This window comes from Nycticebus coucang, chromosome 14 (genome assembly GCF_027406575.1).
Source record: "Nycticebus coucang isolate mNycCou1 chromosome 14, mNycCou1.pri, whole genome shotgun sequence".
Classification (NCBI taxonomy): domain Eukaryota; kingdom Metazoa; phylum Chordata; class Mammalia; order Primates; family Lorisidae; genus Nycticebus; species Nycticebus coucang.
In genome coordinates, this window is record NC_069793.1 from 94,097,269 (window position 1) to 94,124,921 (window position 27,653).

At 34.4% G+C, this 27,653-nt stretch overlaps 1 protein-coding gene across 2 annotated transcripts in view; it reads left to right on the top strand.

Annotated features, from left to right (window-relative positions):
* DYNC2H1 (dynein cytoplasmic 2 heavy chain 1) overlaps positions 1-27,653 on the top strand; it is a 306,843-nt gene that overhangs the window by 143,912 nt on the left and 135,278 nt on the right. Inside the window, exons 62-71 of one of the 2 annotated variants that reach the window (XM_053562839.1) lie at positions 120-261; positions 824-933; positions 2,837-2,857; positions 4,913-5,011; positions 11,935-12,058; positions 13,840-14,003; positions 16,157-16,276; positions 16,869-17,003; positions 19,531-19,674; positions 24,549-24,638. In XM_053562839.1, coding sequence (XP_053418814.1) covers positions 120-261; positions 824-933; positions 2,837-2,857; positions 4,913-5,011; positions 11,935-12,058; positions 13,840-14,003; positions 16,157-16,276; positions 16,869-17,003; positions 19,531-19,674; positions 24,549-24,638 — 1,149 coding nt within the window. The remainder of the gene's footprint in view (positions 1-119; positions 262-823; positions 934-2,836; positions 2,858-4,912; positions 5,012-11,934; positions 12,059-13,839; positions 14,004-16,156; positions 16,277-16,868; positions 17,004-19,530; positions 19,675-24,548; positions 24,639-27,653) is intronic. The other variant, XM_053562840.1, reaches the window with a different exon arrangement.

The window sequence follows — 27,653 nt, forward strand, 5'->3', positions numbered from 1 at the left end:
GGTTATTAATAAACCAATATACGATTTTTTTCCCCCAAGTCAAAACTATGTAGCTATCATTTTCTTCCATGTTAAAACATATCCGTACACATCTCTCTCTTTCTTTATCCTTCTTCCAGGTTGCAGAGATAACAGAGGAATTAGCTACTCTTCCTAAAAGAGCTCAACTTGCTGCTGCATTTATTACATATCTTTCTGCTGCTCCTGAGTGTTTGAGAAAAACCTGTTTGGAAGAATGGACCAAGTCAGCTGGTCTTGAAAGTTTGTATTTAGTTATTCGTTGATTTGAAATTTCAAAATTTCAATATACTAAAAATGCACCTTTGACCTCTGTTATTTTACTTTTTTAAAGGGGGAAAAGTTTTTGTGAGTTACCAGGATACCACACCTGCTTCACATTGGCTGAATGCCACAGGTGTTGTGACAATTGTTTTGTTATTATGAGCCTTACATTCCTAAATCAATGTAAAAGATTGAGGCCATTGAATTATTTTTCATATTGTATGAATTCAGTTAAAAATTGTATTACTTTTATTTTTATAATAAGTTTATATCATAAAATAAGATATAGGAACTTTAAAAATTCCTGTGATCTTAGTGGTTTTAACAAAATTATTTTTGTTAAACTTTCAGTCAAAGAATTATGAGTAAATTGAGTTCTGTTTCTTTGAACTTTTTTTTTTTTAACTTTTTCTCCCTTGGTTTTGGGTACTAAAGGTGGAAAAATGGATGTCAATTAAGGATTATCATGGACTTTTTTGTATGGTATTTTAAGTAGTTTTCTCACTTTAGCGAAGTAAGATGAATATCTTTAACTTTACAGAATTTGATTTGAGGAGATTTCTTTGTACTGAAAGTGAACAGTTAATTTGGAAAAGTGAAGGCCTACCATCAGATGATCTTTCCATAGAAAATGCTCTTGTTATATTACAGGTAATTTATTTAATTTTCTCATTAAAAGTGTTTTCTTTTTAAGGCTGCTGCAGGAATTGCATTCTTCAAATTCTTAGGCTTTCAGGGTTATCCTTTTCTTAGTTGCATAAAAGTAAAAATATATTGCTAATGAAAATTCATGTATGATTTAGTGTGTGTAAATTTTCCATATCATTTATTTTTATCTTAGTATAAAATTATAAACTAAAATGGCATTTTTTGGTGTCAAAATATTCTAAATTGAGCTTCTAATAATAAAAGTGTTTTAGGGATACCTTCTTCATTCGGTTGAATAATTACTTCATCTAGAATATATGATTCATAAATTTCGTGTTTTCATTTTATTTTATTTTTCCTAACAAAATTACACAAAGAGAAAATAAGTTTGGATAATAAGTTAGAGATGACCACGTGTATGTTTTGGAAAATTGTTCTTTCGCATAGTGTATGTTTTACGAAAGTCTTAAAGATGAAAAGACCATAATCCTACTGGCAGTGAATGTTAAATTTACTTAAATTTAAGGCCATGTACCCAAACAAATCATTACTTTGAATAAAGTTTGAATTTTACTACTAACTTAGTTTACCTTTCTGATACGGAACTTGGAAAATGATCTGTGACCGCATATTTATCTTATCATAGTTTTTGTTTTCTGAGTAAAGATGCATCAGTTCCTCTCTCTGCACTATACTGTGTATGGCAGCCTCCCAAAAGGATTCTGATTGGTTAGGTTGAGTCACCTGCTCATATTGATAACCTCATCAGAAATACATAGAGTAGGGCACGCGGAGTAGGCAAAGTAGCTCTCTACTGCAAAATCTTTTTCTCTTTCTCTCCTCCTCCCAATAATTTGCTTTATTACTTTCTACCATTGTAGATGCCACAGTCTTGGCCCAATAGTGCAAGCTACAAATCTGGGAGTCATTCTCCCTGTGTCTCCTTAATTTTTTATTGAGTTAATTGTTCAATTAGTCCTGTCAAATCTGCTCCTTAAGTGTCTCAAGAATTCATCACGTTGTAACCATATCTACTTCCAGTGGCTTCATTCATACCTTTATTGTTTTGTACCTAGATGAATACATTTTATCAACTGGGCCCTTGCCCCTAATATCATTTCCTTTACTACTGCTGGAGTGAACTTTCTAAAATATTAATCTGATCATAATATTGCCTCAATTAATATATTTTAGTGACTTCTAATGACCTGCAGTATTAAAATTTTATTGTCCTTAGGCAAGGCGTAAAAAGCTGTTCATAATCAAATAGATTCCAGAATACCCTTGCCATTTTATATGTATCATCTTTGCACATACTTTTTTTATTCAAGTTATACCAAAGTACTGGAAGTTTTCCAAATTCTTTAAATTGTTTTATTCCCCTCTATGTCACACTGTAGTTTTTGCCTGAAATACTTTTCCACTTCTTTGCCTAGCTAATCTCTCCTGGTTTAATTTGACTTGAATTGTTTTCTAGAAGTTGATCCTAATTCTCCCTGCCATCCTTTCATAGTATCTTCTATAGTTCTTGATGATGAAATTTCCATTTTTGCTTTTTATTAGATGTGAAGTTATTAAGGATAAGGGAATGTGTCTTATTAATTTCTGTACCCTTGTACTATCCTCCTCTATTTGTTATCTAACATATAGTAAATAAATAAATAAATAAATGCATGAAAACTTAACATTTTCAATCTACTATAATTTGTTAAATGTGGAATTTAACTTCATTTAATCATGGAACACAGAGATAAAAATGTACCTTGGAAGTCTTGTCTAAACCTCTCTGGAGAAATATAAATAAGATGAAAAGAAATTCTAAGTTCCTTTTGAAAAGTTTAAGCATATTTTCTATGTTGAAAACATATTTTAAAATATTGTCTTCTTTTTTTATTGACTGCATCAGATCATTGGTTTGAGATCATGGGTAAGAACTTTTTAAAAATTTATAATAATTTCAGTTTTTAACTTAAATTTAAAAAATTTAAAATAAATCTGGTAGGATTGTGAAATGTTTGCTATTAAATATTAGCATAAAATCAGATCTAAAAACAGTTAGATCTGGCTCATGCCTGTAATCCCAGCATTTGGCAGGCTAAGGGGGGTGGATTGCCTGACCCCACAGGTCCAAGACCAGCCTGAGCCAGAGAAAGACCTCATTTCTAAAAATAGCCAGGCATTGTGGCAGGCGCCTATAGTTCCAGGTACTCAGAGGGCTGGGACAAGAGGATCGCTTAAGCCCAGGAATCTGAGGTTGCTGTTAGCTATGACGTCATGGCACTCTACCAACGGTGACAGAGTGAGACTTTGTCTCAAAAAATATATATATAAATAAAAAATACTTAAATCTGATTAACACTTGAGAGGCTATTCTACTTATCACATCATTTTACTTGGAATAATACTTTTATAATATGAGGAACAGTAGGGAAACCTCTAGAAATAGATGGTGGGTGAAAATTATTTAGTGGTATAACATGGGAGGAAAGGTGGTGGGAGTAGTCTATTCTGGGTATGAACAAAACATAGTACCTTGTCTGTGAAGAATTTTAAAATAATCATAAAGTTGTTTTAAGTCCGATCATCTTTTTACATAACTATGTGCTAGCAATTATAAACAATGTCAGTGGTAAAAACTGTTTGTGCACAGGACACGTAGTGCCTACTATCTCTCTCTGTCTTGGAATGCCACTGACATAACGTTTTCTAATATACAATATTTGCCCCCCAAACCCCCAGGAGGGATATGTTTCAAGGGTCCCAGTGAATACCTGAAATCTGGATAGTACTAAAGCCTATGTTTTTCCTTATACATACCTACAATAATGTTTAACTTATAAATTAGTCACACAGTAAGAGATTAAACACAATAACTAATACCAAAATAGAAAAATTATGACAATATACTTCAATAAGAGTCATGTGAACGTGGTCTCGCTCTCAAAATATCTTACTGTACTATATCAACTATTGTTAGACTGATTATAAGTAACTGAAAGTATGGAAAGAGAAACTGTGGATAAGGGAGCTACTATACCCCAGTTTTAAATTTTTAGTTTACTCTTTCATATGTGTTTTCTTTTCTCTGTGGCAAACAATTGCATTACACTTTTCAAATGGATGTGAAAACTTAAGAAAAATTAACTCAGTCACTTAAATCTGATTTCATAGGTAGCAGTGATTTTTTGATAACTTTTAAATTTATCATATATATGATACACATTATATATACATTCATGTGTGTGTGTGTATAAACTAGTTAGTGTTTATCTACTAAGTGCCATTGTATGTGTAGGGCATTTCAACTAGTTTCTAATTTCCTATTTTATAGTTAATAGTGAAGAACATTCTAGGATTAATTTAGTCTCTAGTTCATTAGATTTTAACCTACAACCTATGTAATCTAGGATACTTCTAGGTATTTAGTACTATAGAAGAATTAATGTCTTAATATGTAAACAATTATATTGATAATTATTTCAGTAATATTTTTAAGATTAGCTCATACTTCCTTTTTAAGGCCTTTATTTATGGTTTATTCAACCAAAAAAATATGTCAACTTAGGGAATAACTTGACTGTGTATTGGAATAGCCAAAAACAGTGGTGCAAATGGCATCATCATGAGACCAGAGCTCTTGCCGAGCATACTGTTAATACACATTTTCTGTGTTATCGTGTAGTAAATAGGAGTATACTCACTTTACTGTGGCTAAATGTAATTACCTAATATTAATTTCTGGCCACTGAAAATTTATTAATGTAGCTTCTGATTCAGCTAAGAACTGTACCTTTGTTTCCTTTTTATGGTTATATGTTTTTGTTCTCCAAAGCTTGAGAGAAAAGCTCATTGAGCATTATAGTTGATTCATCATTCTTAAGAACTTATTTTCATGAAAGTTCATAATATTTCAAAAATATTCACTTTTTCTTTTGACAAAATTTAATTAACAATCTTTCAATATTGTTTTTTTTTAAACTAGAGTCGAGTATGCCCGTTTCTTATCGACCCCTCTTCCCAAGCTACAGAATGGTTAAAAACGCATTTGAAAGATGCACGTTTGGAAGTCATTAATCAGCAGGTATGTATCCCTTATAATATAGATACCATCTTATAGGGAGAAGAGAACTCCTGAGTCTTTCAGGTTTAAGAGTGAGCCTTATAACTTAGGTGATATGAGATCTTCGAAAGAACATAACTCTCTTAGGTTAAGTTTTTCTATTTTATAAAAAGGGGACAAAACCAAAATCATATGACCATCTCAATAAATGCAGGAAAAGTGTTTAGTAAAATTTAGCATCTCTTCATAATACAAACCCTCAACAAACTAGGCATAGAAGGAACACATCTCAAAATAATAAAGGCCATATATAATAAACCCTCAGCCAACATCATACTGAATGGAGAAAAGTTGAAAGCAATCTTCCTATTCCAAAGAATGGGAACAAGACAAGGATGCCTACTTTTACCACTCCGATTTAACACAGTACTAGAAGTCCAAGCCAGAAAAATCATGCAATATAAAGGTATAGAAGGCATTCAGACTGGAAAAGAGGAAGTCAAATTATCTCTGTTCACTCACCTGGTCTCATACTTGGAAACCTGAAGACTCCACCAAAAAACTCTTAGATATGGTAAGTAAATTCAGTAAAATTTCAGAATACAAATTCAATGTACAAAAATCAGTAGCAGTTTTATACACCAATAAGGGTCAAACTGAGAGCCAAATCAAGAGGGCAATTCCATTTACAATAGCTACAAAAAATATCTAGGAATGTATTTAACCAAGGAGTTGAAAGATCTCCATAAAGAAAATTACAAAACAGAGATGAAAGAAATTATAGATGACACAAACAAAAGGAATAACATCTCGCACTCGTGGATTGGAAGAATTAACATTGTTGAAATGCTCTACTTTCACACTTTTATCACAAGGACATTTGCATTAGAACGTTATTGCAGCTCAATTCACAGTTGCCAATACATGGAAGCAACCTAAGTCCATCAACCCATGAATGGATCAATAAACTGTGCTATATGAATATTGTGGAATACTATTCAGCTGTAAAAAAAGATGATGACTTTACAGCTTTTCTATTTACCTGGATGGAGCTGAAACACATTCTTCTTTATAAAGTATCACAAGAATGAAAATACAAGTTTCCAGTGGACTCAATACTAATCTGAACCTAATAGAAAAACAACTACATGCCCATATAAGAGAATAACACAAGTATATTCAAGTGGGGGGAGGGGGAGAAGGGAAAGGGGGAAGAAGAGAAAGGAGGTGGATTGGGAGGTTCTCAGCCGATGGACACATCGTGAGGAAGTACAGCACATCCCCAGGATGAAGGGCCAACTGCCTCAACTACAACTTGAACTTTACCTTAGAAACACAAACAATGTAACCTAATCATCTGTGCCCTCCTATTAATCTGAACTAAAAAATAATAATAATACATATGTGTTCATTTATTTATTTATTTAGACAGAGTCTCACTCTGTGTGCCCTGAGTAGAGTGCTGTAGCATCATAGCTCACAGCTACGTCAAACTCTTGAGCTCAAGGCACCCTCTTACTTCAGCCTCCCTAGTAGCTGAGACTACAGGTGCCTGCCACCATGCCCGGCTGGTTTCTCTATTTTTTAGTAGAGACAGGGTCTTGCTCTTGCTCAGGCTGGTCTCGAACTCCTGAGCTCAAGCAATCCACCTGCGTCAGAGTGTGCCCACCCTACATAAACCTTTAAAACAAATTGTTAAAATGACTGTTCTTCTCAAAGCAATGTATAGATTCATTGCAATCCCTAAGAAAATTACCCATGTCATTTTTCACGTGATTCTCTCAATTGATGCAGAAAAAGCTTTTGATAATATCCAGCACCCTTTCATGATCAGAATACTTAAGAAAATAGGCTTAAAAGGGTCATTTCTGAAACTGATAGAGGCCATATGTAGCAAACCGACAGCCAGTATTGTACTGAATGGAGTAAAACTGAAAATATTTCCACTCAGATCTGGCACTAGGTAAGGATGCCCATTGTCTCCACTGCTGTTCAACATAGTAATGGAAGTTCTAGCCACCACAATCAGGCAAGAGAATGGGATCAAAGGTATTCAAATGGGGTCAGAGGAGGTCACCTCTCACTCTTCCGCTGATGATATGATTTTATACCTTGAAAACCCCGGAGACTTAACTACAAAGCTCTTAGAAGTGATCAAGGAATACAGTAGCATCTCTGGATATAAAATCAATACTTAAAAATCAGTTAGCTTTTATATATGCCAACAGTAGTCAAACTGAAAATATAGTCAAGGACTCTATTCCTTTTACAGTAGTGCTAAAGAGGATGAAATGGGCGGCGCCTGTGGCTCAGTCGGTAGGGCGCCAGCCCCATATACCGAGGGTGGCGGGTTCAAACCTGGCCCTGGCCAAACTGCAAAACCAAAAAAAAAAAAAATAGCCTGGCGTTGTGGCGGGCGCCTGTAGTCCCAGCTACTTGGGAGGCTGAGGCAAGAGAATTGCTTAAGCCCAGGAGTTGGAGGTTGCTGTGAGCTGTGTGAGGCCACGGCACTCTACTGAGGGCCATAAAGTGAGACTCTGTCTCTACAAAAAAAAAAAAAAAAAAAGAGGATGAAGTATCTGGGAATTTATCTAATGAAAGATGGGAAAGATCCCTATAAAGAGAATTATGACTATGTACTCAGATCTGCTATGAAGCTAAATTATAGCTTTCACATGAAGCTATAGCACAAGACTATGGGGAGAGGGCCAAGGAAGGGGAAGGGACGCAGGAGGTTTTGGTGGAGGGAGGGTAATGGGTGGGGCCACATCTACGGTGCATCTTGGAATGGGTACAGGCGAAGCTTACTAAATGCAGAATACAAATGCCTGCATACAGTAACCGAGAAAATGCCATGAAGACTACGTTGAACAGTTTGATGAGAATATTTCAGATTGTATATGAAACCAGCACATTGTGCCCCTCCATTGCACTAATGTACACAGCTGTGATTTAACAATAAAAAAAAAAAAAAAAAAAGAAAAAGAGAACTATGAAACTCTGAGAAAAGAAATAGCTGAAGATGGGCGGCGCCTATGGCTCAGTCGGTAAGGCGCCGGCCCCATGTACCGAGGGTGGCGGGTTCAAACCTGGCCCTGGCCAAACTGCAACCAAAAGATAGCTGGGCGTTGTGGCGGGCGCCTGTAGCTACACGGGAGGCTGAGGCAAGAGAATCGCTTGAGCCCAGGAGTTGGAGGTTGCTGTGAGCTGTGTGAGGCCACGGCACTCTACCTAAAGGGCAATAAAGTGAAACTCTGTCTCTACAAAAAAAAAAAAAAGAAATAGCTGAAGATGTTAACAAATGGAAAAACATACCACACTCATGGCTGGGAAGAATCAACATTGTTAAAATGTCTATACCACCCAAAGCAATCTACAGATTTAATGCAATCACTATTAAAGCACCATTGTCATACTTTTAAGAGCTTGAAAAAAATAGCGCTTCATTTTATATGGAATCAGAGAACCAAGAGATGAACCCAACCACTTATAATTATTTGATCGGTGACAAACCTATCAAAAACCTTCACTAGGGGAAAGATTTCCTATTTAACAAATGGTGCTGGGTGAACTGGCTGGTGACCTCTATAAGACTGAAACTGAACCCCCATTTCTCACCATTAACAAAGATTGATTCTCCCTGGATGAAAGATCTAAACTTAAGACATTAAACTATAAAAATATTAGAAGAGAGTGCAGAGAAAACACTTGAAAAAATTGGCCTGGGAGAATTTTTTATGAGGAGAACCCACCTGGCAATTGAAGCAACACCAAAATTATGTTACTGGTTTCTGATTAAACTAAAAAGCTTCTGCACAGCCAAGAGCACAATAAATAAAGCAAACAGACAGCTTTCAGAATGGGAAAAGACATTAGCAGGTTATGCTTCTGACAAAGGTCTGATAACTAGAGTCCAAAGAGCACTCAAACTAATCAATAAGAAAAAACCCATTTTTATGTGAGCAAGAGACTTGAACAGAAGCTTCTTTGAAGAAGACAGGCACATGGCCTACAAACACATGAAAAAATGCTCACCATCTTTAATCATCAGAAAAATGCAAATCAAAACTACTTTGAGATATCATCTAACTCCAGTAAGAGTAGCCCACATAACAAAAATTCCAGAACTACAGATGTTGGCGTGGATGTGGAGAGCAGGGAACACTTCTACACTTCTGGTGGGAATGCAAAGCTAATATGACCTTTTTGGAAGGAAGTTTGGAGAATACTCAAGGAACTAAAAGTGGACCTACTGTTTGATCCTGAAATTCCTCTATTAGGTATTTACCCAGATGATCAAATATCATTTTACAGCAAAGACATTTGCACCAGAATGTTTACTGCAGCCCAGTTCATGATTGTCAAGTTGTGGAAGCAGCCCAAGTGCCCATCAACCCATGAATGGATTAACAAATTGTGGTATATATACACCACGGAATACTGTGCAGCCATAAAAAAGATGGAAACTTCACTTCTTTTCTGTTTACCTGGATGGAGCTAGAACATATTCTTCTTAGTAAAGTATCTTAAGAATGGAAAAAAGTATGCAATGTATTCGATACTACTATGAAATCAGTATAAAATCATCTACACATTCATAGGAATGGTAAAACATAACTATAGTCCAGAAAGAAGGAGGGAAAAGGGAGGAGAGGGAAGGTGGGAGGAGGGAGGATATTTGGGGGGACCTAACCTAATATGCATAATGCAATGATACATTTCTAAACTATTAAGAATAGAATATGAATGTCTTACCACAACAAATACGTAAGCAAAGAGATGGTTATGTTAATCAGTTAGACGTAAGCATTGCACATTGTGTATCAAATCAGCACATTGTACCCCATAAATCAATTAATGTACACAGTAATGATTTAATAAAGAATTTTAAAAATATTGGGTAAAGAAAATTTGATATATGTACACAATAGACTATTACTTAGTCATAAAAAAGAATGAAATCATTTTCTTCTGTGAAATGGGATAGAATTGGAGGCCATTATCTTAAGTGAAACACTCGATAGAAACAAAGATATCAGGTTCTCACTTTTAAGTAGGAGCTGAATAATGTGTACACATGGACATAGAATGTGAAATAAGAGCTATTATAGACTTGGAAGCGGTAAACAGTTGGTGGGGGTTGAGAGATGGGAAATTACTTAAGGGGTATGATGTACACTGTTCAGGTGTGGTTACACTAAAAGCCCAGAATTCCCACTACACAGTATAACAGTGTACACAATGTAACAAAACCGCACTTGTATTCCTTAATTATTATTTTTTCTTTTTTTTGAGACAGAGTCTCACTCTGTCACTCTGAGTAGAGTACCCTGGCATCATAGCTCACAGCAACCTCAACCTTCTGGGTTCCGGCAATTCTCCTGCCTTGTCCTCCCAAGTAGCTGGGACTACCGGCATGTGCCCCAACACCCGGCTAGTTTTTTTTTTTTTTTTTTTTTCTATCTTTGGTAGAGATGGGGGTCTTGCTTCTGCTCAGGCTGGTCTTGAACTCCTGAGTTCAAGAAAACCACCTGCCCCTGCCTCTCAGGATTATAGGCGTGAGCCATCATGCCTAGTCTATACTCTTTACATTTATAAAATCAAAAAGATTTTAGTGAAAGGTTATTTATTTGGGGCTAGATATTATCAAAGCACTAGGAATTTCACAGTATAGTAATCACAATTCCTGTTCTTATGACAAGGATAGTCTAGTAGGTTAGGGAGACAAGCATTTACACTAAAGTGTAAGAAATAACACAAATATAGGATTCTGCTAAGTAAAATTACTAACTTAGCTTGGAGAATCAGAAAAGACTTCTGGCCTTTTAAAATATTACTCTTTCAACTTACTAACAAGCATATTTAATGATTAACAAATAGCTGAATCCTAAGATTTGACATATGGGTCAGTGAAGTGTAACCGGTTTTTTGGTATTGACTACTCACTGTCATTTATCTTGCAGAAGAAATTATTTTTGGTCAGATTAAAATAATTTTTTGAGTTTTTTGGGGAAGGTCTACCATATGATTAACTTTTATAGCTATTCAATATTTTCAAAAATTATCCTAAAACATTAGTTTTGAAATTAAGGCACCTACCTCATTTGCTTGTGATAAGAATAATTATAAATTATATACTGTATAAATACTTTAATCTCATTTATGGTTTGCAGTATGAGATGTTAATAATTACCATTCCAAATATTATATATACATTTTTAACCTTCATTGGATGCCTGAGGTTATATTTAAAACTGCTCTTTCTCTAGCCAAAACTTCAGAATTCCTCACTACTTGTAGGACTTTGTCTAAAGGTTCTTTTCACAAGAATTAGCTCTGTCACACCAAGAAAAGTTTACTCTTAATAGAATTCATGTTTCCTTTTACTCTCATTTAATATATGATTCTGAATATAAGCAAAGTAGTTTTTATTAATATTTGGGTGAGTAACTTATTGTATGTATTATTTGAAATTTTATTTCTGTAACTATTTGAAATTATTGTGAAAAATTCCAGAAAGTCTTTGTATTGTTGTAGAAATAGGAATTTGCTGTTGGTTGGGTATAGAATTCTAGTCATCATACAAGATGAAGACATTCATGTGGGTAACGATATTGTGTTATACACTTAAAAATTGGTGAAGAGAGTAGATCTCAAGTTACAGACTTTTTTACCACAATTTATAAAATGGTAAAATCCTTATTTTTCCTACAAGTCTATAAAAATTATGAAATTTTTAAGGTACTTTATTCAACTAAAATAATTCATTACCAAGTATGTGTAAGCAGAAAAGCAATCACAAATAAGTTGAATTATTAACGTGCGTATTAAATTTTCAGATATTCATGTTATTCCTAGTAACATCTTCACTCATTGTCGTTACAAACCTTTGTAAATATTGAGATAATTAAGGAATTAATGTGCATTCATTTTTATTCTCTTAGGATAATAACTTTATCACAGCTCTTGAGTTGGCAGTACGTTTTGGAAAAACCCTTATTATACAAGAGATGGATGGTGTAGAACCTGTTCTTTACCCTTTGCTGAGACGAGACCTGCTTGCACAAGGTAAATATTTGACACTCTCCAGAAAGTAACTAAATTTACTAAAGCAATTCAATAGGTGCAAGGTTCTAAGAGTTTTCTTCCAGTATAGTCACACAAGACATGCTTACCTACTCCAAAAACAAGAAAACATAAATGTTGTCTACCAGGGAAGCTCATTAGAGAACCAATATTCTTAGTTTTTATTGGGGGCTGATCCTGTAAGCACACTCTTTCTAGCATACAGCAAAGTTTTCGACTCCCTAAAGGAATGCAGGTGTTCAGCATAAATCATGTTGTTTATACAAATGATTTATATTGAAGCAAATAAACTTATTCACCATCTTACATAGTTACCCCCCTTTTTGGTGGCTTGAGCAGCTATAATCTACTCATTTAGCAAAAATCTCAAATACAGTACAGTTTTGTTAACTGTGCCTTAGATGTCTAGATTTAATCATCTGCTCACTTTGTATTCTTTGACCTACATCTCCTCCTTCTCTCCCTTCTTGCCTAACTCTGCCACCTGCCTCTGGGAACTATTGCTTTATTCTCTTTTCTCCCCTCCTATCCCTTCACCTCCTTCTCTCTTCTCCTCTCCATCTTTTAAGAATCTACATATAATTGAGATAATGCAGTGATTTTCTTTCTGTGTCCTATAGGTTCATCCATCTTGTGGCAAATGGTAGAACCTTCTTTTATGGCTGCATAATATTCCATTGCATGTGTATACCACATTGTCCTTATCCATTCCATCGGCACTTAGGTTGTTTCACCATCTTCTCCATTATAAATAGTGCTGCAATGAATATGGAAATTTAGAGATCTTTACAAGGTTGTAATTTCATTTCTTTTGGGCATAAACCCAGAAGAGAGATTCCTAGGTTATATGGTGGTCTTATTTTTAATTTTAGTTTCTTTAGGACTCTCCATACCTTTTCTCTTATGGCTATACCCATCTACATTCTCACCAACGGTTGCCGTGTTCCCCACATCCTTGCCAACATTTGTCATCTCCTGTCTTTTTGATAATTCATCCCAATGGATGTAAGATAATATTCCATAGGTTTCAATTTGCAGTTCCTTAATGAGTAGTGATGTTGAGCACTTTTTCACATACCTATTGGCCATTTTTATGTCTCTTTGGAGAAACGTCTATTCAGGTCCTTTACCCATTTTTTAAATGAGGTTATTTGTTTTTTCTTGTGCTTATATTGATTTGTACAAGAATTCTTCATGAATTTTGAGCATTAACCCCTTATGTGATATATGGTTTGCAAATATTTCTTCCCAGTTTGTAGGTTGCCTTTTCGTTTTGTTGATGATGGCTATTTTGCAGTTATACGGGATGTATATACTATCCTTGATCAACAATCCTTGATTTTTTTAACCATCGTTCTCTCTTCATGTATTATATCTTAAGTGGTAGAACAATAAATACTTTTTAACTGATTTTTTTTAGAAATAATTATATATAATTGAGGGTTTCTATTACCTATAATCAGTTATTTCAGAAAAATTTATAATGCAATATATATAGTTAACATTAAAACCATAGTGAATATGAAGATACCCTTTTGATGTTTTAGTATCCTAGGATCATCTTTATGAATACTATTTACCTTGTTTGCTAAGTGGTGATTAGTAGAACATACTGGCTAATATTATCTATGGTAACCTACTTTTGCTGTCTTTTGGACTCTATTGAAAAGCCTGTATTTGTAAGTACTTGGAAATTATGTTTTAAACTATCATATAGCCAAATATAGAAGATTCAGTTGAAGTAATTGTTTTTGTTTAAATAGGACCACGTTATGTGGTACAAATAGGTGACAAAGTTATTGACTACAATGAAGAATTTCGCCTTTTTTTGTCAACAAGAAACCCAAACCCTTTTATTCCACCGGATGCAGCTTCCATAGTTACTGAGGTTAACTTCACTACGACAAGAAGTGGACTGCAAGGGCAGGTATAGAGAGACAATCATAATTTACCTTAGAATCTTTTGTACTTACTAGATATTTTGTAAGAAAAGCTGTTTTTTAACTGATTCGTATTTAAGTTTATGATTTTGAAAACATTCTGACATATTAGAATGAAACATTCAGGCTTATTCCTTTATCATCTGTATTAGACTTTCTTATTTACTGTTAATGTCAGATTGCTGCTGCTTCTAATATAACTCTAATTTTGCAATTTATTTTTGTCATATAAGTAAAATGTGGGAAATGGATGGATCAGAGGTTAAGATCATCTGCTTAATAATTTTAATTGTGAAAACTGAAGTTTAATTCTGAAAATTGCAGTTAAGTGACCTAGTTAGTGTGTTGAGCGTCTTTGATTCCTGAGCCAAATTCTTTTAACCACTAGAACATAGAACATGTACATCTTTGAAATCTATTAATTTGTGTATGGTTCATTATTCAGAATTATTGCATGAATTTCAAACTTATTTTTTATGTTCAGATACTTAGATATTCACTTATAAATTTCCTCACTCATTTTTTCCTCTTTAAAAGATATAATGCCTGTTGACGTTTTGCGTATCATGCATTTTTTTTTTTTTTTTGATACAAGGTTTAGCTCTTTTGCCTGAGCTAGAATACAGAGGCATCATCATTGTTCACTGTAACCTCAAACTCTCAGGCTCAAGCGATCCTCCTACCACAGCCTTCCAAGTAGCTGGGACTACAGGTGTGCACCAACATGCCTGGCTGATTTTTCTGTTTTTCTAGAGACAGAGTCTCACTCTTGCTCAGGCTGGTTTTGAACTCCTAGCCTCAAGTCATCCTCCCGCCTTGGCCTCCCCAAGTTCTAGGATCACAGGTGATCTAAAACACCTAGACTTTCATGCTATTTTTTACTCATTTAATAATAGGAAGTTTTTTTCCTTTTTTTGATTTATATGATAGCATATATATTTGCTATAATTTTTACTTGATTATAATCTTTTAAACTATCCTTTAAAATTTTTTTCAAATATTTTGGACCTAGCCAATCAAGTATATTTTTATGAACATTATCTCTTTATTGACTTGATAATGCTTTCTTTAAGTAAAATAATGAAACAATCACTCAAAATTTGGTGGAATTAATTGACACAATTACTCCTTCTATCTAAAAGATCTCCATAGTTGTTGCTGAAAAATGTTAAGGTCTTATTTTAACAAGAACTAAATGCATGATTATAGAACAGATTATAAATTACATATATATTTTTTTAAGTTCTTTTTTTTTATTTATTTATTTTTTATTTATTTTTTTTTATTGTTGGGGATTCATTGAGGGTACAATAAGCCAGGTTACACTGATTGCAATTGTTAGGTAAAGTCCCTCTTGCAATCATGTCTTGCCCCCATAAAGTGTGACACACACCAAGTATAAATTATATATTTTATCCATATCTATTTTAATTTTTAGGTTAACAATTTGATATAACTTTTTTAAAAAAACTTAGCAGAAAACAGCTTTAACAGATATGATTTAGATACCATATAATGTACTGATTTAGAATCTACAATTTAGTGGCTTTTTAGTGGAATTGCAAGGTTTTATGATAACTTTATGTTTGATAATTTGAAGAACAAACATACTTTTCCAAAGTGGCTTCATTATTTCACTTTCCCACCTACAATGGAGAGTTCCACTTTTACCATATCCTTGTCAACTCTTATTATTATTTGTCTTTTAAATTGTAGCCATCCTAGTGAGTGTGAAGTGGTATCTGATGGTTTTGATGACAGTATTTTAACTAAGATACTTACCATTAAAAAATATTATCTTTCATGGTTTTGATATATTTAATCTAAGTTTGGAACTATGTATTACATATTAACATGTTAAGTAATGCAGTTTCTTATAGCTTTCTTATAATATTTAATGTTTTACTGACTAGTTTCACTATTGTCTCTTCTTCTTCAGATGTAATTGTGAAGGCATTTCATATTTAATTACAAAGAATGAAATGATGTAACATAGTATTATAATGCTGGTAACATTTGGTCAGATACAAGGCTTGTTTGTGGAAGTTTTCTTTGTATTTTGTTTTATTTTAAACCTTATTGGCTAGAATACCTTGCTCTTCTTTCCTTCCTTCCTTTCTTTTTTTTTTTTTTTTTTAAGCTTTTGGCTTTAACCATTCAGCATGAGAAACCTGATTTAGAGGAACAGAAAACAAAACTATTACAACAGGAAGAAGATAAGAAAATACAGTTAGCCAAGCTTGAGGAATCTCTTTTAGAGGTAAAATTTAGCTTCTCGAACTATTTTTTTTATATTACTTTGTTTCTTTAATGAATATAAATAATAGTGCTTAAAAAATTAGTAGTACTTCCAAAATGTTTTTGGTTTCTTCTAAGCCATAATAATATATAATCTTATAGAAAGTCTAAATTCAAACAGAAAAAATGTATCTTTTGCAATATAAAATTTCAAGGAGTCATGTTGAATACAACTTATTTTTGCTCATAATTTATTCATAGTTTGTTATTTCATTATTCATTACATGCTTATACTTTCAAGAAGCATTTTAAATATGAAATTATACCCTAATCTAAAATTTTAATGGCTTTGTTTTTATTAGTTTGATAACATTAATACCTATGCAATGCTTTGATAATGATACAGAATCATATAACAATTGACCATATCATTTGATGCAAGTAGTCTATAACAAAATCAAAATAAAATTTAAAAAAGTATATTAAATGTTGAAATTTTTTTAAAATAATGTATGTCCCCATAAACATCATTACTCTAATGACTGTTAATATGGGCTTCCTTTAATTGGTTGTTTTTATATATAATAATATTATATTGTTAATTTTTTCTGCAGACACTTGCCACATCTCAAGGCAACATTTTGGAAAATAAAGATTTGATTGAATCTTTGAATCAGACAAAAGCAAGCAGTGCACTTATTCAAGAGTCACTTAAAGAATCTTACAAACTCCAAATTTCCCTGGATCAAGTAATTATTTCCTTCTTTGTGATATTATGTCCTATTGTCTTAACCATTTATGTTAATAAGATAGAAAATGCAGGATCAGGTCTTCAGGGGAAAGATGATGCCAAAAAATGAAAGCCATTTGAAAGCACCAGAGCCCAGGGTCTGATTCTTACTGTTGTAGAGAGGGAGTTCAGATTTTGGCACACGGAGACTATGGACTAGGTTCTTCTGATTTCTGGCATGACGTAGATCTAAGGTAGAGCTACAATTTTGTACTGATACTGAAAATGATAAATATTGAAAATGAGTGTTAAAAACATCTTTACCTTTCTTGGAACTTTTTTCAAGTTAAGGCAAATTAAATATACCAATTAAATGTTTATACACTTGTTTTTCCATTAGGAATCCTCTTCCTCCCTATTCATTCCATGTAATGATCTGAACTATTTTCTTACAAATGGCTTTAAATTCTTTTTACTTAATTCTTGTTTTTTTTTGAGACAGTCTCACTTATTAACCCTCGGTAGAGTGCTATGGTGTCACAGCTCACAGCAACCTCCAAATCCTTGGGCTTGGTGATTCTCTTGCCTCAGCCTCCCGAGTAGCTGGGATTACAGGCGCCTGCCACAACGCCCGGCAATTCTTTTTTTTTTTTGTAGAGACAGAGTCTCACTTTGTCATCCTTGGTAGAGTGCATGGTGTCACACAGCTCACAGCAACCTCCAGTTCCTGGGCTTAGGCGATTCTCTTGCCTCAGCCTCCCGAGTAGCTGGGACTACAGGCGCCCGCCACAACTTCCGGCTATTTTTTTGTTGCAGTTTGGCCGGGGCCGTGTTTGAATCTGCCACTCTCGGTATATGGACCCAGTGCCCTACTCACTGAGCCACAGGTGCCGCCCTTTTTACTTAATTCTTTTGCTATTCCTTAGCAAAATTTCAACCCTTTATCAGTACAATGTGTCTTTTCCTCTCCTACCTGTTAGTGACTGAGCTTTGCTGGAGAAAAAAAGTACATTTAGGAAAATTAATTTTATTATGAATTCTCAGGGCTCACCTAACCAGAACTCTCACCAATTCTTTTTCATTCCCCTCAATAATTTTTCCAATTTTTTTTTTTTTTTGCCACTTTTCAGCCCTTTCCCAAGCTTTATGCTTATCTATTATTACTTTCTTCATTTCGGAAGGGGCTCTGTTGAAATCACAGTAAGAGTAAATTTGTAGCCAATTTCTAACACAGTTACCTCAGTTTCTCTATTAGAGCTAAACTTTATGATTGTAATTTTCTGCCCAGAGGATTTTAAACTTTCTGTGTCTCCTCTTTAACAGACATTGCTGAGTCACATACATATTTCTACTGGTATTATATATGTAATTGTAGTACTTTAATCATAATGACATGGAGAACCTTTTTAGAGTTCTGTTCAGAACCTTTTGAGGCCATTTAATCTTATGATCCTCTTATTTCTATCATCCTTTACCTTCACTGAGAATGTAAGCTGCTATAGTAATTGGTTCTTTTCATGCTTACACTGAACAACGCTCGGTGCTTTATTATCCTAATATAAACACCTATTGCAGTCATTTTCTCTGCGTCTAGTCTCATCAGTGTTTTTGTTGACACCAATCACACACCATTCATATAGTTAGAACTTTTCTCTACTTCAGACATAGGCTGGTCTAATTCCATGCCCTCTTGCATTAGCTGAACTGATTCTCTTTTGAATGTCTGTCTTCTAATCATAACTGTTTACCATTCCATTTTACCTCCTCCTAATGCTCTTGGTCATGAAAGTTCAATCTGTGAATCACTTTAGCTCTTTCTTCTGAGAGGGAGTGAAGTATTTAAAATATATTGCTGAGGTCTAAATGTTTTTGTCCCTCCTGAAGTCATAGGTTGAACCCTAAACCCCAGTGTGATAGTATTAACAGGTAAGGAAAGCTTTGGGTAGGCAATTAGGTCATGAGGGTGGAGTCCTTATGGATGAGATTAGTGTTCTCACAAAAGTGAGCCAGAGGAGTTGGTTTGCTCCTTCCAGCATGTGAGGACTCAGCAAGAAGCAACTGTTTGTATGAGCCAGGAAATGGGCCCTCACCAGATACCAAATCTGCTGGCATCTTGATCTTAGACTTTCCAGCTTATAGAACAGGGAGAAATTAATTTTTGTTGTTTATAAGGAAAACTAGTTTAGTGTATTTTGTTACAGACTAAGGCATTTATTTTCCTGAGCTTCATAAAAATAAAGAAGAAGCTGGGTGTGGCCACGTGTACCTATGGTCTCAGTTACTCAGGACTCTGAGGCTGCAGTGAGCTATGATCATGCTAGTGTCCTCCAGCCCAGGTGACAGAGTGAGACCCTATCTCTAGAAATTAAAACTAAGGAAGGAAAAACGAATGTTGCTATTTTGTTTAGTTATAAAATTCTATGATGCATCTTCTTTGTTTGTGTATGGGAAGGTCAGGCTGTGGCGAGATGTGTGCCTTGGAGTGTGTAAGTGGCAGTGAAGTACGAGTACCAAATTGTCCTCATTGTGTATCTGTTGACCCACAGGAGCGGGACGCCTATCTCCCTCTGGCCGAGAGTGCCAGCAAGATGTACTTCATCATCTCTGACTTGTCCAAAATCAATAACATGTACCGTTTCAGTTTGGCTGCATTTCTCCGTCTTTTCCAACGAGCTTTACAAAATAAACAGGTAAGCTGAATCAGAGAGATCACTTTACTAGGTATAGTGCCTAATTAATAATTTCCTGAGAAAACTTACGTAGGATTATATTTCAAAAGATCACATGTAACACTTGTAAACTATAAAAGAAACCAGTGCCTTAATTTCACTTTATATTCTTAACTGTACCAATGTGACAGTCTTTTTAATGAAAGTAATTTATGTTGAGTATAAATTAATAGGTAACATATAATCATTTTTAAAAAACCAGTGATTCTAAAAGATATGAAAATAAGAAATCATATATAAAATCCCATCACCTAGGGAAACAACAGTTAACATTTCATTATATGTCCTTGTTGTTTCAGGCTGTAATATTCTAGTTAATCAAGATATAGCAGGGTACACTGACTTACCACGCTTCTGTTCTAACAGACAGAAGGATATATTAAAGGATAACAAATTGTTTTAACCAAAAGATAGCATACTATGCTTTAAAAAGCGTATTAGTGTATTACAACTTTCACATCAATGAATATAAATTACACAATATTTTTAAGAGATGGTGAGGCTATAGCATACTCTCTGTAACTACCTTCTATATGGACATCATTCTGATTATCTCTGCTGAATATGATAGTACCTTCAAATCTGACAGAATATTCATTTCCTTATGCTTATGGATCCTGTTGGAAACCTGCTCATTGTTTTTATTTCACAATGTCTGCTTCCTTAGCTGTGAGTACTTGTGATTTGGGGTTGGTGTCAGGTACTTCACTTGCCTGTCTCCACCTGGGGTGGGAGAACTTGATAACAGGATTGCCAACTCTCCAGGAGGTGTGGCTTCCTCACAATGCAAAGCAGATGGACCTTTCATGTTACAGCTCAGGACAGCAAATGTGTCTTCCCGTGAATAAGGCAGAAACTGAATTGCTTTTTATAACTCCACCCCTTTGATCATTGTCAATTTTTTGCTTCTGTATTGGCTGATGTAGTTACAAGCCTGTACAAGTTCAAAGGGAATAGCAAATAGACTTCCCTTCTTGTTGAAAGAGATGTCAGCGAATTTGGAGGCTATGTTTTAAAACAGCTACAGACATGTATGTGCTTTCTTCCCCCGTACTGTTTTGCTTCTCTAGTTATTTTCTTAGTTAAATTCCTAGACTTTGATGGCTGAGGCAAAAATGCACATTCATAGTCCTTTTGACAAATCTTGTCTAATTATCATTCAGAAATGTATGCTATTAGTGTATTAAACTGATACAATGAACGTGCCTTTTTTATCTACATCTTAAACAATAGCAGGTATTTATATCTCTTAATATTTTCTCCTATTAATTCAATTCAAAGATACTTCATTTTTTTGTAAGTCATTGATCACTTTAAGATAAATATCTCATATAAGACAAGTATATTTAATGTTTATATTCTTTCTTTGGATATACCTTTTTCCATTTTTTATTATGGTATAAATATTTTAAAAATTGGGTTGTAAGAGATACTTATAAAATGGTTAAACCTTTGTCATGTGTTATAAATATTTTATATTTTCACTTTATTTTAATAATATTTTTATAATACAAAATTATTCTTCATAGTTTTTGGTTTATATAATAATATGGCTATTAGTTTAATATTTTTAGGGAGGAGGAGTAATTTTTTAAGTTAATTATGGAGCAAAATTTCATATTCAAGTAGTTTACTTAAATCTGTTTTTTAGAGGAAAGACTATTCATTTAATAAATATTTATTACAGACTTTCTATGTGGGCATGTTCTTAGGGGCTTAGGGTATATAGCAAAGAACAAAACAGGAAAAGAATATCCTTATCTTCATTGTGTGGACTACTTAATATTTTCATTAATAGATTATTTCATAAAACTTTGATTATAAATAATAATTAGATTTTTGCTCTTTTCGTTCCCACTGAAGTTTCTCATTGAATTTTTTTTTTATATTTGAACTTGAAATAAAAGGTACCTATTGAAGAGCTTGTGCTTTGGAAGTAGTTTTTGTTACCAGATGAGCATTTCTCCAATGTATATTTGTAATGTCCTTTAAGCAAACAGTAGATTTCAAGGGGGGGGTGCTGAAAAATTTTTGAATTATATAATATGTTAAATATGAAGAAATTATTTATAATAATGTTCTGATAGAAGCATTTTTTCCCAAAATATGCCATACTGAATGATGAGTCTGTGCGAGTCGCTTCACAACATATGATTGATCATATTTCTGATACATTGTGTCAGCAGATAAAACTAAAGGGAGTCATTTGTACTTATCTTTTTTGCCTTAATAATTTCCCTTAAATTATTTTAGAAAGTATACAGTGATAAGTTCATTTTTTTTTTCTTGAGACAGAGTCTCACTATATTGCCCTTGGTAGAGGGCCGTGGCGTCACAGCTCACAGCAACCTCAAACTCTTGGGCTTAGGTGATTCTCTTGCCTCAGCCTCCCGAGTAGCTGGGACTACAGGCACCCGCCACAATGCCTGGCTATTTTTTGGTTCCAATTGTCATTGTTGTTTAGCAGGCCCGGGCCGGGCTCAAACCCGCCAGCCTAGGTGCATGTTGCCGGCGCCCTACTCAATGAGTTTTAATTCCCCTTTACCCTTTAGTGAGAAGATGTACATGTAAAAAAATCCGTAACTTGTGGCACCATAGCTCAGTGGGTAGGGTGTCAGCCACATACACCGAGGCTGGCAGGTTTAAACCTAGCCCAGGCCAGCTAAAATCAACTGCAACAAAAAAATAGCTGGGCATTGTGGCGGGCACCTGTAGTCCCAGTTACTCATAGGCTGAGGCAAGAAAATCACTTAAACCCAAGAATTTAAGATTGCTGTGAACTGTGATGCTACGGCACTCTACCGAGAGGGACATAGTGAGACTCTGTCTCAAAAAAAAAAAAAAAATCAGTAACTTTGTAAACTGTGATATGAGAACTGATAAATAAGGTTAGAAGTTCAACTAAATAAGAACATTTTTTGTTTGTTTTTATTCTTTAGGAAAGCTAGTAATTTGTAATCTCCTGAGTAACAATAGTTCTGTGATAATATAGCCATTGAATAACATTCACCCTTGTGTGTGTTATATGTGTGTGTAAAAGTATACATGTTTGAATTTATTTTTTAAAGGATCAATTTTAAGTATGTAGGATGCAAAACGTGGGTTCCACTGTTTAGAAATCTATAGGATCTTGTGGGTACTCTTTCTTACAATAGAGTGCCATTTAGTAAATCTGAGTCTTTAATTTCACATGTGATCTTTGTTAACAAATAGTAGAATGAAGAGGTGTGTTTGTATCTGAACTATTAACAATCGTCTCTATTGATGAGAACATGCTGCTTACAAAGGCAGAAGCCTAGGTTTGATGCATCTGAATGCTGGTTCAGAATGTTTTGTGCTACTTTGACATATTTCACTGATGGTCCTGTATATATTTTTCTAAATCATTACAATTACTTTAGGAAGTAAGCAAATTTTATCCCAGCATTGAACTTTGGAAGACACGTCTGAGAATGCTCCCTGATGTAAAATGTAAAACTCATGTTACACTTAAGGGCCAGTTTCTAGCACCTTTTCCTCTTTCATTTCTTTCTTTTTCCATTATGTAGTCTTTTTTTTTTTTAATTCACAGGGTATCAGTGGTTTTTTGCTACATAGATGAATTAATTGTGGAGTGGTGAAGTGAGGGCTTCACCTGAATAGTACACATTGTACCTGATGAGTACTTTTTGACCCCTCACCCCCCCTTTGCTCCTCCCACCGGATCTCCCGAGTCCATTATACCGCTCTGTGTGACCTTGTATAGCTGTGGCTTAGCTCCCACTTATATGAGAGTACATGCAGTGTTTGTTTTTCGTTTCTGAGATTCCTCACTTAAGATAATGGCTTCCAGTTCCATCTGTATCCCAAGCAATTTTTCTTTAATCAAAGGAAATAGCCATTAATGATATCTTTTCAAATCAGTGCAATCTTCCACAATAGAAGTACAAAATCATATGAAAAATTAAAGTTGTATATGAATTTTTACAGCATCAATTTCAAAATTGTTGTTCATCCTTATTCAGCCTACAGCACATGATTCAAGATTTCCGTATTGAGGATGAAAAAATTGTTTATAGGGCACTTCTGGTCATGTTGTCTTCAGGACAGACTGGTAATCATAACAACAAATAATTAAAATAGCCTTAACCTAGATTGATACAGACAGTGGCTATAATGCCAATAGGAATCAAAGTGGTACAGTGAAATTCAACTTCCATTGTATTGTTGGGAATTGATTGTAACTTTCATTTGTTGAAAGTCTTAACTTTATATATTAAAGAAAAATATATCAATTTTTTCTCTTGTATCAATAAACAAATATAATGCATTTATTTGTTTAGTTCCTTGACTCTGAATGGCAAAGATACTTGTTTCCGCATCAGTTTTGAGTCTGGAGGAACAATTTATGAGAGTGATTAAACTATGGAGTTTATTTTATTTTATTTTATTTATTTTTTGGTCTATTTTTCTAGCACTGAATAATTTTTTTTAAATTTTAGATTATTTTTAATGTTTGAATATATTTTTAAAAATTCATAATATTAGGAGGTACACATATTTTGTTTACATACTTTGTCTTGGTATAGTGTGAGTCAAAGTTATAAATATTCCCTTCACCCTCATCCCCTTTTCCAAACTCGCTTTCATTAAAATTTACTTCCATTCGTGCACTGATGTGCTGACTGATTAGTTTCCATGTGGTTTGGGGGACATGTGTTTGTTTCTCCATTCTTGTGTTATTTCTCTTAGAAAAAGGTTTTCGGTTCCATCCAGGTTTTGTCACATTGTGGGGTACCTTTTAAACATTTGTTTATTTCCTAGTGAATTTTCAGTTTTCAAATTTTAATCCACAGGATTCTGAAAATACAGAACAGAGAATCCAGTCACTTATCAGCTCGTTAAAACACCTGGTGTATGACTATATATGCCGTTGTCTGTTCAAGGTAAGAAGCATTGTATTTTTCAAATATAAAGCCCTACTAGGGCCTCGATTTAATGCAACACATATATCATATTATAGCATAACTCTTTACCTACTAGAAAGGTATTGACATTGGCATTTTTGATATTTTTCAAGAATAATAGTCATTTTTTAACTGGAATGTCTTATAGCATTCTGGGATATAGTGGGTGAAAAGTGACAAAAGAGGGGGAAGAGCACCTAAGTCGCTAAAGGAGAGAAGGGCCGTAGATTACGTGGTTCATTGTCTAGCCAGGGTTTCTCGTCCTCATTATAATCGACATATTGGGCTATGTAATTCTTTGCTGTGGGGGGCTGTTCTGTGTATTTTAGTGTGTTTATCAGCATCCCTGGACTCTACCAGCTGATCCAGATAACCTCCATGTAGTCAATTAGGAGAATTAAAAATCTTTCTAGACATTGCCCAGTGTTTCCTAGGTTGGCAAACAAAATCATTTTTATAAATTTTGGAGCTTATAGAAAATACAGAGGCTATTTTAAAAAAAAAAATTAGCAATCTTTGCGTATAGCTTAAGACATAATGCTGAAGAAAAGTTTTGTGAAGGCAATTAATGAAGTTCGAGAAATAGAGTTAGAATATTTCAATTGTATAGGTTTCTTAAAACTTTCTTTATTCTTTTTTTTTTTTTTTACACACAATTTCACTGTGTCGCCCTCGGTAAAGTGCCATGGGTCACAGCTCACAGCAACCTCAAATTCTTGGGCTTAAGCAATTCTCTTGCCTCAGCCTCCCAAGTAGCTGGGACTGCAGGTGCCCACCATAACACCCAGCTATTAGTTTGTTGTTGTTGCAGTTGTCATTGTTGTTTAGCAGGCCTGGGCCAGTTTCAAACCTGCCAGCCCTGGTGTGTATGGCCTGTGCCCTAACTGCTGAGTATGGGCACCAAGCCTTCTTAGAACATTTTTAAAAACATACAGATGTTTTTCAAATGAGGTAGTAATTTCTATGACTTTGTTAAGGGTATTTGAGACAACTCCTTCTGAATACTTTTCAGTAATTTGACAAGTGATGTTATTGGGAGTGCAAAGAATTATAGTCAAGCATTTCTGCAGAATTCATTCTGTAATAGGAACTATGGATTTGTATTTTTCTTCTAAAGGTCCTATGTTTAACTATGATTCTCAAAATCATCTATTGGGGCTCAGTTTTAATTTGTATAAAATGGGGAATTGTAAGCAAATGATGTTAAAGCCATTTTGTCACTAAAACATATCTTAGGTATGGGGATAACCTTCAGAGTGATAGAGTTTTATCAGTTATAGAGCTCATATTTCTAACATTTGTATAATGCATTATCTTATGTAATACTTAAAATTTTTTACTACATACACAAAACTTAAAAATGTTTTCAGAAAGAGTTTCAAACTTTATAGAACTATATCGAAAAAACCTTAAAGCTTCATTTCACCCTCTCAAATTCCTATTCCTTTGTTAGAGCAAACCAGTTCAAAGTTTAATTTGTTCCTTATAGTTCATTCCCTCTCTCAAAATATGTATATGCGTGAATGTATAGATAGAGTTTTAAATTTTCCTTGATACATGTTTTGTTCTGTAATTTCTCTTTTGTTGCAGTAGATCCTGACATTCTTTGCATGAGTGTAAATCCGTTAACTGCATTACTTTTTGTGATTGTATGGTATTCTATAATATGGTCATATATTACTTTACCTTGGTGGATATTAGATCATTCATATTTTTTTTGTAGCTCATTCATCTTTATGTACCTGTGTATTTCCATTCAATAGATTTCTGTAAGTTTAATGGCTGGTCCAGGGATTGTACTTTTTACATTATCAGATTGCTTCCTGAAAAGTTTTCTTAACAGTTAATACTTCTATCCTTATAGTAATGAAGGTCTTTCCTTATCTCCTTCCTTGAATCCCTGTCAACCCTAGATATTGTCAGTCTTTTAAATTTTTACTGAGCTCTAGTTTATAAATGATATGTTAGTGTTTTAGCTTTACTTTGTTGTTTTTAAAGTTATTTTTAGGCCGGTGTCTATGGCTCAGCAGGTAGGGCACTGGCCTCATATACTGAGGGTGGCGGGTTCGGAACCACCCCAGCCAGCTAAAACAGCAGTGACAACTCCAACAAAAAATAGGTGGGCGTTGTGGAGGGCACCTGTGGTCCCAGCTACTCGAGAGGCTGAGGCAAGAGAATCGCCTAAGCCCAAGAGTTAGAGGTTGCTGTGAACTGTGACACCACAGCACTCTACCAAGAGCAACAAAATGAGACTCTTTCTCAAAAAAATAAAAATTTTTTAAAAAGTTATTTTTACCTTTCTCCCTTATCTTGCCATATTTGTCTGTTTTCTTGTTATTTTCAAAATTAAGCTTTTGCTTTAAATAGAACAAGTCTACTTTGTTGTAATTATGCTTTTTATTTATTTATTTATTTTGTAGAGACAGAGTCTCACTGTATCGCACTCAGGTAGAGTGCCATGATGTCACACGGCTCACAGCAACCTCTAACTCTTGGGCTTATGCGATTCTCTTGCCTCAGCCTCCCCAGCAGCTGGGACTACAGGCGCCCGCCACAACGCCCAGCTATTTTTTTGTTGCAGTTTGGCCAGGGCCGGGTTTGAACTGCCACCCTGGGCATATGGGGCCGGCGCCCTACTCACTGAACCACAGGCACCGCCCTGCTTTTTATTTTTTTAATCATTAGATTTACTTACTTTTTGATTTTTATGTCTAGAATATTGAATTTCTATGAGTATTTTTTTAAATGTAGTTTTAATATTTCAAAATTTTCTAGTGAATATTTTAAACTACGAAGTTTCATTTTGGTCAGTCTTGTAATAATGTATTTAATGCTTTTTAATTTTCCTTCCTAATACCTCCACACTAAAATATATTCTGACTTATGAAAATATTATGGAGCTACAGTTAGATTAAGCTGCTCCAAATCCATTTTGGAAGTGAATGTTATTAATAAATACTATTGTTAAAAAACATTTTAAGTCAAAAAGACTAT